Here is a 15,706-nt window from a genome sequence, read left to right as displayed (position 1 = left end):
TAGTTGCAGTAGTATAGGTAGTAGTAGTTGCAGTAGTATAGGTAGTAGTAGTTGCAGTAGTATAGGTAGTAGTAGTTGCAGTAGTATAGGTAGTAGTAGTTGCAGTAGTATAGGTAGTAGTAGTTGCAGTAGTATAGGTAGTAGTAGTTGCAGTAGTATAGGTAGTAGTAGTTGCAGTAGTATAGGTAGTAGTAGTTGCAGTAGTATAGGTAGTAGTAGTTGCAGTAGTATAGGTAGTAGTTGCAGTAGTATAGGTAGTAGTTGCAGTAGTATAACTAGTAGTTGCAGTAGTAGTAGTTGCAGTAGTAGTAGTTGCAGTAGTAGTTGCAGTAGTAGTTGCAGTAGTAGTACTAGTTGTAGTATTAGTACTAGTTGTAGTATTAGTACTAGTTGTAGTATTAGTACTAGTTGTAGTATTAGTACTAGTTGTAGTATTAGTAGTAGTAGATCTGGGTGGTATGACCAAAAATGTGTATCACTGTATTTTTGTAACTTATGGCGGTTCCACGGTATATTACGGTATTTCTCTCTCCCCCCCCCCCCAATTAATTATGAGCCCAGCGCTGCGCTGTCCCCATCAGGAACTAATCACATGTCACCCACAAGAGCTGCCTTCCTCGTCCTCCTGTTTGTTGCGGCCACCGGTGCTGGAACTCTGTACTATATACTGTATCCCTATGCCCGGGCTGCAAAAGATAAACAAAATAAACTTTAACTCACCTTCGGTACCGGCCTCACCTGCTTCCTGGGGATGGGAACGTCGGAGAGCCGTCAGCTTATCACCGGCCACAGCGATGTTTCGCCTCAGCCGGTAATAGGTTGAGCGCACTGTCCTGTAAGAGGCTGGCTTCTTACATGACAGTGCGCTCAACCTATCACCAGTCGGGGCAGAACATCGCTGCGGCCGGCGATAAGCTGACGGCTCTCCCACGGGGGAAAGTGGGCATAAGGATACAGAGTACAGTACAGAGTTCCAGCGCCGGCGGCCCGCAAACAGAACAGCGCTCACGGGTCACATATGATTAGTTCCCCGATGTGGGGACAGTGCAGTGCTGGGTTGATAATTCATTCCCATGGGGGAGGGGCCCAACCGGTATTGCGGTATGTGAAAAATTCATATCGTGCAGCACAAAAATTTCGGTATTCGGTATGAACCGGTATACCGCCCAGCACTAAGTTGTAGTATTAGTAGAAGTAGTTGTAGTAATAGTATTATTAGTAGTAGTGCACACACGCTATTGCCCCTCCAGTCCCTGGAGTCCCTGGCATACAATGTTTGGTAGAGTTCCCGAGTATATATGGAGTATTACGATACATTCACATGTGCATATTTTTGCTGCAGATTTGCTTCAGCAGATTTTGCTGCCCATTGACTTCAATTGGTAGCAAAATCTACTACAGCAAATCTGCAGGAGAAAATACGCACATTATAGCGGCACCACAATGTGATGTACTATAAACATGATTTATAAATTACAGGTGTCTGATAGGACTTATGTATTTATTATATCCTATCCGGTAGATAATGTGTCCAGATTCTGTATTTAGCTCACAAATCCCTCTGTTCTGCTGCTCACTCCTTCCGACATCCACTGCTCTGGAAGGGGTGTGTGAGGCACAAAAATACAAAATACCCTTTAGAAATGGACTGAATGTAGTCACTAGAAGACTACAATGAGTGTACCCAAGACAGGAACTGTCCAATGCAGGAGAGGTTTGCTATGGGGATTTGCTCCTACAATGGACAGATCCTTACACGGACATAGGTGGCAGCAGAGAGCACTGTGGTCAGACAGGAAAGAACTACACAACTTCCTCTGGAGCACCTGACAGCAGCAGATAAGTACTGGAAGGATTATGATTTATACATTTATAAATCTGAATAATTTTCTGGCACCAGTTGATTTAAAAAAAAAAATAATAATAATAATAATTTGTTTTCCACCAAGGTACCACTAAGTTATGGTCACCTGCTTATTTTTCACCCTACAAAGAACAGGGCGTCACACCAGATAAATGGCCATCAACAAATTAACCAGACCGGTCTGTCACGCTGTCGCTTGTTAGGCTTTCACACTATAGTTTTCTGTGTAAAAACGGACGTTTAATAGCGGATGAAATAACGGGTGCTAATAGCTGAATAAATATTCATCCGTTAAGATCCGTTATCCCTCATGTATGGCCGAACACCTCTGCCTACAGACTCCCACAGCCGGGACTACTACTACTCCCATCATGGAGCAGACTTCTTTCCATGATGGGAGTAGTAATTCCCTGGCTGCGGGAGTCTGCAGACAGCTAGGGAGGATACATTAGGGTTTGTACTACTACCCCCATCATAGAACAGAGTCTGTTCCATGATGGGGGTTGTAATACAGGGGCTGAGGGATTGATCGCACCGGGTTTCACTTCTGAGACCCGATGCGATCCGAAGTTATTAAGCAGAGGAACGGGCGGCAAGCTCCACAATCCTGCGATGTATCAGTGTGTTTTAACTTTCATTTTTTAATCCCCCGTGGGGAGCCCTGAATGGCCGGTACTGAGGAGCCAATCAGGGCTCTCAGCGGGAGATTTAAAAATGAACATTGTGAGTAGCAGGGGGGTCCATATGTCTATGAAAAGTGCTGTGGGGGCAAGATATATAGCGCTGCAGGGGCGGGGGGGCAGACATATAGCCTATATATCTAGCCCCCCAGCGCATTTATAATATGCCCCCCAAAGCGCATTAATGAAGATATGATACCTGCCGGCGCATTAATAAATATATACCGTCCGCAGCGCATCTAAATACATATGCCACTGCAGCACTATATGTGAAAAGCATTCTAGCAGCAGCATCGGCCGGCCCGATGCTGCTGATAGAAATACTTTTCATACATAGCGCTGCAGGGGCATATGTATATAGATGCGCTGGGGGGGCAGATATGTGCTTCTATATACATATACCCCTGCAGCGCTATAAATGAAAAGTTTTTCACTATGTGCTGCTAATAGAAATACTTTTCATTCATAGCGCTGCAGGGGTATATGTATATAGAAGCGCTGGGGGGGGGTTCAGACATATAGAGTTATCTGCCCCCCCCCCCAGCGCATCTATATACATATGCTCCTGCAGCGCTATGTAGGAAAAGTATTTCTATCAGCAGCATTGGGCCGGTCGATGCTGCTGCTAGAATGCTTTTAACATATAGTGCTGCAGTAGCATATGTATATAGATGCGCCAGCGGGGGGGGGGGGGTAGTATATATTTATAGATGCGCCGGCGGGGGGTATACATCTTTAAGAATGCGCTGCAGGGGCCATATTATAAATGCGTTGGGGGGTTAGATATATAGGCTATGTGTCTGCCCCCCCTGCAGCGCTATATATATTGCCCCCCACAGCGCTTTTAATATACATATGGTCCCGCTGCCACTCACAATGCTCATTTTAAATACCCCGAGGAGAGCCCTGATTGGCTCCTCAATATCGGCCATTCAGGGCTCCCCACGGGGGATTCAAAAATGTAAGTTAAAACCCACTGATACATCGCAGGGTTGTGGAGCTTGCCGCCCGCTCCCCTGCTTAATAACTTCTGATCGCATCAGGTCTCAGAAGTTAAACCCGGTGCGATCAATCCCTCAGCCCCTGTAGCCTCCCCAGCTGTCTGCAGACTCCCGAAGCCGGGGAATTACTACTCCCATCATGGAACAAGTCTGTTCCATGATGGGAGTATTAGTAGTCCCTCAGCACTGAAGGAGTCAGCTGATGTCACCTCTTCTGAGCATGCTCAGAAGTAATAACGGATATTATAAACCAGGAGGCAAACGGATGACATAAAGGCTCATCCGTCAGCCATAGGCTTCAATGTTAAAAATAACGGCCATTAATTTATCTGTTTGTGACGGAAGAAAAATGAGTGCATGTTCCGTTAATTCCTCCATCACAACTAACGTCCGTTATTCATGACGGGCCATAACGGGCCATAACGGATAATAAAAAAATACCATAGACTTCAATGGGATTTTCTAACGGACGTTTAACATCCTTTTTTAAAGCTTTTCTAACGGACGTTTATAACGGATCTTTTAACGAATGAATTTTATAGTGTGAAAGGGACCTAACGGACGATTTTCAGTATTTTATAACGGAACTTCAAACGGATCTTAAACAGATAACTTTTATAGTGTGAAAGCAGCCTTAGAGATTCTTAGCTCATTCAGAGGGGTTTCCGAGTGACCCCCCCCCCCCCCCACTATGACGTCCATATGCCCTCTAAGGGTCATCTCCATGGCCTCATATTTCCATATATTTTCCACATAAAGAAAACAAAAAACCATTAAGACAATAAGCCCCTATGTACTCTTTAACCACATAGACAAAAACATCTAACAAACTACCATTATAATAGAGTACGAGACTGACACTAAGTGCTGTAAACTCCCGAGTATCTCCCCTACTATTCTATGGGATTATCCGTACAATGGAAAAAAGACATCTCCAGATCACGAATGTCATGACAGGTCAGGCAACTCCCAGCTAAGGAAGGCTATAGCTAGGATACCAGCACAACAGAAGCGCCGGGAGGGGCTGGGGGTAGAGGAGAAGGAGCAGCAAAAGAATGTTTTTTTATTTTATTTTTTATTTATTTTTTTACTTTCATAATTTGTCCATAGACTTCAATAGGATGTAGTGCGAGTGTACTGTATCAGGGTACATGCACACCACGTTTTTGCTATACAGTTCCAAATTAAAAACCGTACGGAATCGTATAGAAAACTGTACGCATTGACTTAGCATTGTAAACCGTATGTCAAACGCATCATCTAGTTTAGCTGTTTTGCGTCTTAAACAGTTTTGTCTGTTTTTTTTAATCCCGTACCCAAAACCGTAGTCTACCACGTTTTCTTGGCCCGGGTGGAAAACCGTATTAAACCGTATAGGTTTTTTTTTTTAAACATGGGAGTCAATGGGAACTGTAGATAACTGTATGTGCGTACGGTTCCATCCGGTTTTCACCATATGGTTTTTGACTTTGCACAGTTTTTTTTCTTGGAATTTCAATCAAACAAGTAAAACTTTATTCAAAATGGAGTGATAAGTTAAAAACGTATACTTTTTTTCTTAAAAAAAAAAAGGGATGCAACCGGACATAATTTTTCAAACCGTATACGGGTTAAAATTTGTACACACGTTTTGATACAGTTTAGTCCGGTTTTGAGGAATCAGTTTTTCATCAAAAACCTGATACGGGAACTGTATTGCAAAAACGTGGTGTGAATGCAGCCTTAGTAGAGCCAGTAATTCTGTATTAGGGTGGGTTCACACCATGATTTTCTATACAGTTTTTGGATACGGTTTAAAAAAAAAAAAAAAACGTATGCAACTGTACAGAAAACCGTGCCCATAGACTTTCCGTTCAAAACCGTATGCACCATATTGCATACAGTTCACACCACACAGTTTTTAACTTATTTTTTCTGGACAGAAAACCGTGGCCTACCACGGTTTTTGGTCCAGGTGAAGAACCGTATTGACCCGTATATGTTTTTTTTTTTTAACATGGGAGTCAATGGGAACCGTACAAAACTGTATGTGCGTACGGTTCCATCCAGTTTTTACCATACGGTTTTTTACTTTGCACAGGTTTTTTTTTTCTTGGAATTTCAATCAAACAAGTGAAACTTTATTCATAATGGAGTAAAAAGTTTAAAACGGATGCGTTTTTTTTTTCTTAAAAAACGGATGCAACCGGACATCCCTTTTCAACCGTATACAGATAAAACTTTGTACACCCGTTTTGATACAGTTTAGTCAGGTTTTGAGGAATCCGTTTTTTTTTTTTTTTTTATCAAAAACCTGAAAAAAAAAAACTGTATTGCAAAAACGTGGTGTGAACCCAGCCTTACCAAGGACAGGTATGAACAACTTTCTACAACTTTTAAAACCTCTAGTTACATACTCAACCTGTAGACCACTTCCCAACCAGGGTGCCTCCAGCTGTTGCAAAACTACAACTCCCAGCATGCCCGGACAGCCAACGGCTGTCCGGGCATGCTGGGAGTTGTAGTTTTGCAACAGCTGGAGGCACCCTGGTTGGGAAAAGACTGCTTTATAGACCTTAGGAGCCATTTAAACTACTCCAGAAACCAGTTAGACTTCGTCCAGCTATAGAAGATTTATGGAAGACAACCCGCACAGTCAGGCACCGGGTACTATCCTGGGTGTTGTCAAGCCCCGAGGAGGAATACGCACAACCTGCTTATCAAAGCGTATGACGCGTACAACCTGACGTCTTCTCGAACCCCAGTTACATGTATGGACACATAAATGCATGCCGGGGATAGCACCTACTATACAGTTGTTTTTGTTGATACAGAGACATACACAGGGCCTTACTGTGTCTCTGAATGCTTCCGGCATTAGACGCTACAGTGGCAACAAAAAATCTTCACACATCATCCCAGCCCTTATTTTTTATTTTATTGTTTCCTTAATCAACAAGAACACTCATCCCCCTCACCATCCACGGGGGATGTTTTTGCCCGCAGGTATGGTAAGCATATGAAGTTATAAAGTCCTCCCGGCTATCCATTGAAGGGGTACTCTGCCGAAAAAAATCTTATCCCCTATCCAAAGGATAGGGATAAGATGTCTGATCACAGGGGTCCCATGGCTGGGGACCACCGTGATCTCTAGACTGGCAGAGGCAGCGTCCGGAACACGGAAGCATGGAGCTTCTACATTTGTGACGTCACACCATACCCCCTCCATTCATGTCTATGGGAGGGGTGTGATGGCTAGTACGTAGCAGTCATGACTCCTCCCATAGACCCGAATGGATTGGGGCGTGGCGGCTGTAGTGGTCAGTCATCTGGCACGGAGTGGAGTTCGCTCTGTGCACGGATGACTGGGGTGCTGCGCCAGGGCCCTCGTGATCAGACATCTTATCCCCTATCCTTTGATGTTTTTGGGTGGAGTACCCCTTTATGTAGACCCCTGGGCGGGGATGTACACTTTCCAGGTTCCTGTCGCTCTGGCCGTAGTCAAGCCCCCTCTGCTTCATTGACGGCCCGCGTCACTGCTTTGCTCATGGCCATCAATAAAGCCGAGGGGGCGGGACTACTGCCGGAGCGACAGGACCCTGGTAAGTATTAAACGGGGTACCCCGGTGGAAATGGTTTTTTTTGCATTTTTTTTTTTATCAACTGGTGCCAGAAAGTTAAACAGATTTGTAAATGACTTCTATTAAAAAAATCTTTACCCTTCCAGTACTTTTTAGCGGCTGTATGCTACAGATGAAATGATTTTCTTTTTTAAATTTCTTTTTAGTCTTGGACAGAGGTGTCAGCAGAGAGCACTGTGGACGTGTCAGGAACTGTCCCGAGCAGCATAGGTTTGCGATGGGGATTCCACAGTGCTGTACACTCAAATTGATCTATAGATGCCCATTTGTACACGCTTATTAACCCTTTACTGAGTGGTTATCAATTTTTTTTATTTATTTATTTTTAAATCAACTGGTGCCAGAAAGTTAAACAGATTTGTAAATGACTTCTATTAAAAAAATCTTTACCCTTCTAGTACTTTTTAGCGGCTGTATGCTACAGAGGAAATTCTTTTCTTTTTGACTTTTTTGTCTTGTCCACAGTGCTCTCTGCTGACAACTGATGCCCGTATCATGAACTGCCAGGAGGAGAAAATCCCCATGGCAAACCTATGCTGCTCTGGACAGTTCCTGACACGAACAGAGGTGTCAGTAGAGAGCACCGTGGGCAAGCCAAAAAAGAAATTCAAAAAGAAAAAGAATTTCCTCTGCAGCATACAGCTGCTAAAAAGTACTGGAAGGGTAAAGATTTTTTTAATAGAAGTCGTTTACAAATCTGTTTAACTTTCTGGCACCAGTTGATTTAAAAAAAAAATAATAATTATATATATATTATTATTAATAAATAATACGTTTTCCACCGGAGAACCCTTAAAACACTGGTCACAGGCCGCCTTCGCTGACCTCCGGGTAAAGCTTCTACAGGTCACCTGCTGTCCTTGTCCACCTAATATCTACACCCCCCCCAGGGTTCTGAGCCCTCTCCCTCATCCAGGACAGGAGCAAAGCAGAGGAAGGAGAAGCAATGTTTTCTATACTTATCACAGCTGGAATATGTTCCTGTTTTTTTTGGCACGAAATATGTGAATACGGCCATGTGAAGAAGTCCTTGAAGAAAAGCTGTCCCGTTCATGTAAGGCTGTGATAACATTAGCAAGAACTGGTACAAAGCCCAATAAATCCTGATGGATCTAACATTTATTAGAATGTTGGTGGCAAGAATAGTGCTGCAGACTACACTATATAGCAGTGTTTCCCAACCAGGGTGCCTCCAGCTGTTGCAAATCGATCCACTATAGAGGTAGCCGGACTCCACTGCACTTAAGCGTCTTCCGGGTGTAGACAGGAAGCCAACACATGAGCAGTGGAGTCCTGAAATCAGGGGGAGGAGAGGGAGATGATGAGGGAGAACATGAATATTCATAAGCCGGGCGGTGCTGCGGGCCGGGCGGTGGTGACATCACAGTGCCAGATGTAGGCAGTAACCCTGCCCATGCCAGTTAGCAGCTAATTTGCATATCAAGAAGATAATTGGGCGAACAGTACGGTGGATCCGGACATGGTATGCATCAAACTAATCAGCAATCCCCCACACTACCAGCCAGTACTTCTGGTTAGTGCAGGGGGAGCAAGCTGACAGTTTTCCTTTAAATTTCCACACCCCTGAGGTTTTCAATGGGATTTACATCTGGACTCATTGCTGCCACTTCAGAACTCTCCAGCGCTTTGTCATCATCTATTTCTGGGGCTTTTTGACGTATGTTTGGGGTCATTGTCCTGCTGGAAGACCCAAGATCTCGGACGCAAACCCAGCTTTCTGACACTGGGCTGTACAGTGCGACCCGAAATCTGTTGGTAATCCTCAGATTTCATGATGCCTTGTACACATTCAAGACCCCAGTGCCAGAGGCAGCAAAACAACCCAAAACATCATTGACCCTCCACCATATGTCACTGTAGGTTCTGTGTTCTTTTCTTTGTAGGCCTCATTCCGTTTTCGGTAAACAGTAGAATGATGTGCTTTACCAAAAAGCTCTATCTTGGTCTCATCTGTCCACAAGACGTTTTCCCAGAAGGATTTTGGCTTACTCAAGTTCATTTTGGCAAAATGTGGTCTTGCTTTTTTATGTCTCTGTGTCAGCAGTGGAGTCCTCCTGGGTCTCCTCCATAGTGGGGTCCTTCTGGGTCTCCTCCAAAGTGGGGTCCTCCTGGGTCTCCTCCATAGTGGGGTCCTCCTGGGTCTCCTCCATAGCGGGGTCCTCCTGGGTCTCCTCCATAGCGGGGTCCTCCTGGGTCTCCTCCATAGCGGGGTCCTCCTGGGTCTCCTCCATAGCGTTTCATTCCATTTAAATGTCGACAGACAGTTCGCGCTGACACTGATGCTCCCTGAGCCTGCAGGACAGCTTGAATATCTTTGGAACTTGTTTGGGGCTGCTTATCCACCATCCGGACTATCCTGCGTTGACACCTTTCATCAATTTTTCTCTTCCGTCCACGCCCAGGGAGATTAGCTACAGTGCCATAGGTTGCAAACTTCTTGATAATGTTGCGCACTGTGGACAAAGGCAAATCTAGATCTCTGGAGATGGACTTGTAACCTTGAGATTATTGATATTAGGGATCGACCGATTATCGGTTTGGCCAATATTATCGGCCGATAATCACGATTTTGGGCATTATAGGTATCGGCAATTACCTTGCCGATAAGCCGATGATGCCCCCCGCACCGCGACCGCCGACCTGCCGCACCGCCCCGGCCCCATTGCCTCCCCCATCCCCGGTTTTATAATTACCTGTTCCCGGGGGCCAGGGTCCACGCTACTTCTGGCTCCTGCTGTGTCCTGCGTTACGCATTGCGCAATGACGAGTGACGTGACGTCACCGTCAGTGCGCACAGTGACAGCTCAGGAGGACGCCACCGGAGCCAGATGTAGAGTGGACCCCGGGCCCCGGGCCCCGGTAATTATAAAACCAGGGATGGGGGAGGCAATGGGGCCGGTGCGGTGGGGGGTGCGACGCGGCGTGGTGGTAGGGGGCGCGGAGCGGTGGTGGGGGAGCGGTGCGGCGGTGGGGGGGAGCGGTGGCGGTGATAGGACTCAGGACCCCCGGACAGGCAGGGGGAGAGAAGCGGGTGGCGGCGGCGGCGGCGGCGGTCTATGGCACCGCAAAAGCCACTGCAGTTCATTGATTTAAAGCGCCCGCTTTAAATCAATGATCTGCAGCGGTGTCGCGGGGGGATAAATAGCCGATAACTTATACCGGAATATCGGTATAAGTTATCGGCCCTAACCTGCACCGATTATCGGCCCTAAAAAAAAACATATCGGTCGATCCCTAATTGATATGTTTCCATAATTTTGGTTCTCAAGTCCTCAGACAGTTCTCCTCTCCTCTTTCTGTTGTCCATGCTTAGTGTGGCACACACAGACACACAATGCAAAGACTAAGTGAACTTCTCTCCTTTTTATCTGGTTTCAGGTGTGATTTTTATATTTCCCACACCTGATACTTGCCCCAGGTGAGTTTAAAAGGAGCATCACATGCTTGAAACAATCTTATTTATCCATAATTTTGAAAGAGTGCCAATAATTTTGTCCAGACCATATTTGGAGTTTGGTGACATTATGTCCAATTTGCTTTATTCCTCCCTTTTTTCATTTAGTTCCACTACACACCAAGGGAATAAACATGTGTTACTGCAATTCTTTTCTGTAAGAAATACTTCATTTTCATGAAACATTTCAGGGGTGCCAACAGACATATATATATATATATATATTTATATATATTCCACAGAAATCAATGGCGCAGCACTCCAACAGCGTTCCAATCAAAAAGTGAATTTATTCAAAGCATATCTCCAGTAGCAACGTTTCAGCTGTACACTAGAGCTTTTTTCATGCTTGAAAAAAGCTCTAGTGTAGAGCTGAAACGTTGCTACTGGAGATATGCTTTGAATAAATTCACTTTTTGATTGGAACGCTGTTGGAGTGCTGTGCCATTGATTTCTGTGGACTGTCTAGATAGGCCAGGATCAGGCCTTGGACACTGGGCACCCGTGGTAATATTACTGGATGTGCTGCATTTTTTTTACTATATATATATATATATATATATATATATATATATATATATATATATATATAATGTGTTTGTGTGTGTATATACACAAACACACACAAAAACACACACAAACAAACACACACACAAACACACAAACACACACACAAACACACAAACACACAAACACACAAACACACAAACACACAAACACACAAACACACAAACACACAAACACACAAACACACAAACACACACACAAACAAACACACACACAAACAAACAAACACACACATGCGCGTGCATAGCGGTGGACAAGCACGCATGCTGACAATGATAGCCAAGAGATGGATTGCAAGATCGACTCCCGTAGCCTTCACACTCTTCGTGGCTGCAGTTGCGGTCGAGGGACCCCTGTTCTAGTGAGGGAAAGTGCATCTCCCACAAGAAATTGCTTCAAAAGTGTTGGCCACAGATTACGGAGTAGAGGCATGGCCTTATAATAGAGAAGTAGTCTCCAAACTGTGGCCCTCTAGATGTTGCAAAACTACAACTCCCAGCATGCCTGGACAGCCAACGGCTGTCCAGGCATGATGAGAGTTGTAGTTTTGCAATAGCTTGAGGCTCACAGTTTGGAGACCATTGTAACAGAGAATACTACAACATATCTTTAATGCATTTTTTACTGGAAGCATGCCTATAAAGGGGTTAACCATTCCTTTCGGGACACCCCTCTATGGGGCCATGTTCAAATGCTGCCGAAATTTCCGCCAAGGTGGATACTGCTATGGAATTCACAGAACAAACCTGACATAATCAGAACATAAAAGTCTGTTTTTTTATTTTTTTGCAATTTGCAAACAGATTTGTAAAACGTCACGCCCTTCGCATAACACTACCTGAACCCCCCCCCCCCCTTTAGCCATAGAGCAGGGGCACAGGGCGAATGTCACACTCCGTGGCATAACACAGCCATGTACCGCCGGCACAACAAATTCAACGGGCGCTGTGCTGTGTAACATGACATTTCGTCAGGAGATCGCCTCTGGATAAAGAACTGTAGGGAAATGGCACATGATGTTCATGACATTTCCACTGACTTGTATGAAGAGAAAAAAACAAAAACTAAAAGGGGGCACTCGAGTGTAAATGATACATTGGTGTGGACCCCCACAGATTGTCAGCTCTCCGCTTTCTTGTTTATCACTACAGATCCTGAGCAGAGCGCACGCTCACCACCACTATGTGCAAGCTAATAGTCACGGTCTTGCAGCTGAAGGGGGGGGGGGGGGGGGCATAATTAGCCCCAGTATTGCATCCCAAGACCCCATGCAAACAACGAATTAAAGGGGTACTCCATTGGAAAACTTTTCTGCCTGACCACAGTGCTTTCTGCTGACACCTCTGTCGATTTTAGGAACTGTCCAGAGCAGGATAGGTTTGCTATGGGGATTTTCTCCTGCTCTGGACAGTTCCTGACGTGGACAGAGGTGTCAGCAGAGAGCACTGTGGTCAGACAGAAAAGAAATCCCAAAAGAAAAGAATTTTCTCTGCAGTATACAGCAGCTGATAAGTACTGGAAGGATTAAGAATTTTTTTCTTTAATAGAAGTAATTTATAAATCTGTTTAAAGGCAAACTGTCCGTCACATATTTTCTCCCGCACTATCCACAGGTATTGGTGGATAGTGCGGGAGACGCTGATTAAAACGAGCCCTACCTTGGTCTGATCCGCGCCGCCGTTCGCCCGCAATTGTTTTAATCTCTGTATATCCTGCTGTAACTGGCAAAGGCGGGGCTTCTGACACTGACATCAGCGCCGCTCATGAATATTCATCCCTCCTGTTCTCCCTCTCTTCGCCGCTCCTAACCAGAGGGAGGGATGAATATTCATGAGCGGCGCTGACGTCAGTGTCCGTTAGCCCGCAGAAGCCCCGCCTTTGCCAGTTACAGCAGGATATACACAGAGATTAAAACTACAATTGCGGGCGAAAGGCGGCGCGGATCAGACCAAGGTAGGGCTCGTTTTAATCAGCGTCTCCCGCACTATTCACCAATACCTGTGGATAGTGAGGGAGAAAATATGTGACAGTTTTCCTTTAACTTTCTGGCACCAGTTGATTTATATATATATATTTTTTTTAAAAATTTAAAAAGTTTCCACCGTAAGACCCCTTTAAGAAATTTGATGATATTAATCAGTGGGTGGGTCCAACTCCTAGCACCCCCCTACAGATCAACTGTTGAAAAAGGCCATGGTGCCATTCTGAATGCTTCAGTCTCTGCATTGGCGTACTCGCCGATTAAAATACCCACCGATACCAAATACCGATACTTTTTTTTCAATGTCATGTGACAGGGTTTTTTATTTTATTTTTTATTTAATTACATTTTTTTCTTTAATGGGAAAAAAGGGGTGCTAGTTTTTATAAGCGGGCTGGCTTTTTTATATATAAAAAAAAAATACATAATTTTTTTCTACACTATTTGAAAATGGGGTGATTTAAATTTTTAATAGGGTTAATAGGGTTAGGGTTAATTCATTTTTTTTTCCACACACATTTTTTCACAATTTTTTAGTCCCATAGGGGACAGTTACATGCAATCTGTAGATGGCATATACTGACCAATGCTATGCCATCGCATAGCATAGATCAGTGTTATCTGAGCTCTTTTACTACTGCCTGCCATGGCAGGCAGCAGTAAAGGAGCGGCGATAAGACAGCAAAGAGCACGTTAAGAGACCGGAACACCGTGATTTCACCCCCATGATCCAGATCAGCATCCCTGAGCGAACCGACAGACAGTACATCTACAAAAACTCAGCTGGTTTCTTCCAAAAACAGCGCCACCCCTGTCCTCAGGCTGTGTGTGGTATTGCAGCTCAATATCAGCTTTGCTTTACTAGATGGCGCTGCTGGCCTGTTAAATTAGAGCAGTGCAAAACTACAACTCCCAGCATGCCCGGACAGCCGAAGGCTGTCCGGGCATGCTGGGAGTTGTAGTTTTTTCAAAGCCAATAAATTTAAGTATACTGATGCATCCAGGCCAATAAAACAAATATCATCTTCTGCTCTCCGTTACAGTATGCATTGGCGCACCATGACTAATAGTTAACCAGCAGCGCCTACAAAAAAAACGAGCATGACCCCAATCTGCCCCTCCTAATGTATAGACTGCAGTACTCGCACACACCGCAAGGGGCACAAGACTCACATATCCATGCACTTCCTCACTGTTCCACCAGGGTGCGCTGTTACACCCGCAGCTCAGGGCGACCCCCTCACAGAGGCAACAAGGGGGCCCCTATACACCTGAGCCGGCAGGGGGCGCGCTGCTGGCTCGTGCTCCACAGGTGACAGGAATGCGCGGTATACACGGTTTTTTTTTTATACATATATATAATTTTTATCTTGTGTTACCTTTGAGCGGGGGAAGCGGGGACAGCTCCACTAGCGCCCCCTGTCCTCGGTACTGGGACGAGCCCTGCGACCTCTTCTGCCTCTGCGCCTTCCTCACGGACTTCCGCGTGAATCCGTCCACTTTCTCGGCGGCGGAGATCGCCGACATGTCGAAAGCGCCCAACTCTGAGTAATCCGGGTGTGCGTCGTCCGCGGGTAACCCTCGGCATGTGACTCCTTTAGCTCGGACTTTTCCCCGTCATGCTCTTCGGTAGTGTAGGGGGTAGAGGGGGGATGAGAAGTTTTCTCTTCACTTCACGGACTCCATACGGCTCAGCCACAAGCCGGGGGGGTGCAAAAAAAAAAACCTGTGGCGGTAAGTCGGTAACTGCTGCCCGCACCGAGTGTGCAGGGAGATGACTGACAGCTCAGGGGACCAATGGGAGCGCGGGAAGAGGCGTGACGTGCGCCAGGAATTCTTACTAATCCTCGCCTGCAGGGGGCAGCAGAGCGCGGTGAATGGTCGGGGGCGTGGCGTGCGGATTGACGTCGTAGTTGTAACTGTGTGAGAGACGGTTGTCATGGAGATCGTGATGGGCGGGCGCGACGGCCAATCGGCGAGCTTGCTCCTGCCCGATTGACCAATAGGGTGGAGTGGATGGGTTTTGCGGCGATTAATCAATGAAAATGGACATGTTTTTGGGGGGGCGCTGCGGGTGTCAGGAAATTTTACTGACTGTGTGTGAGAATGATTTCGTTTTAGCATTTTTACTATTTTTTTTATTAGATATCAATTTTTTTTATTTTTTAACCAATTAGATACCTTTTTGGTGACTTTTGATTATTTTTGATGTTGCAATCTGTGAGTATTGTGTGTGCAACCTGAGAGTGTAAAGTGTAGGTATAGGGCAGTGATCTCCAACTTGTGCCTCCCTAGAGGATACAAAACTACAACTCCCAGCATGCCCTGACAGTAATCGACCTTTAGGAGCTCTGTGAACTCTAACCTGTGGCTTTTCAGTTATTGCAAAACTACAACTCCCAGCATGCCCTGTCAGCCTTTCCAACCCAGTACTGTGGTCTACAATCTGTCGCTCTCCAGCTTTTGCAAAACTACAACTCCCAGAATGTCTCTACGGCCTTTGGCTATTCGCAACACT

General features: G+C 45.4%; 1 protein-coding gene across 1 annotated transcript in view; it reads right to left on the bottom strand.

Annotated features, from left to right (window-relative positions):
• Nucleotides 1-15,020, bottom strand: part of PPP2R5A (protein phosphatase 2 regulatory subunit B'alpha) — a 118,027-nt gene extending 103,007 nt beyond the window's left edge. Inside the window, exon 1 of the mRNA XM_056568263.1 lies at nt 14,568-15,020. Coding sequence (XP_056424238.1) covers nt 14,568-14,715 — 148 coding nt within the window. The 5' untranslated portion in view covers nt 14,716-15,020. The remainder of the gene's footprint in view (nt 1-14,567) is intronic.
• Nucleotides 15,021-15,706: the final 686 nt, after the last annotated feature.

Source organism: Hyla sarda, chromosome 3 (genome assembly GCF_029499605.1).
Source record: "Hyla sarda isolate aHylSar1 chromosome 3, aHylSar1.hap1, whole genome shotgun sequence".
In the NCBI taxonomy this organism is placed as follows: Eukaryota; Metazoa; Chordata; class Amphibia; order Anura; family Hylidae; genus Hyla; species Hyla sarda.
Note: the sequence above shows the minus strand (reverse complement) of the source record. Positions and strands in the feature narration are given on the sequence as shown.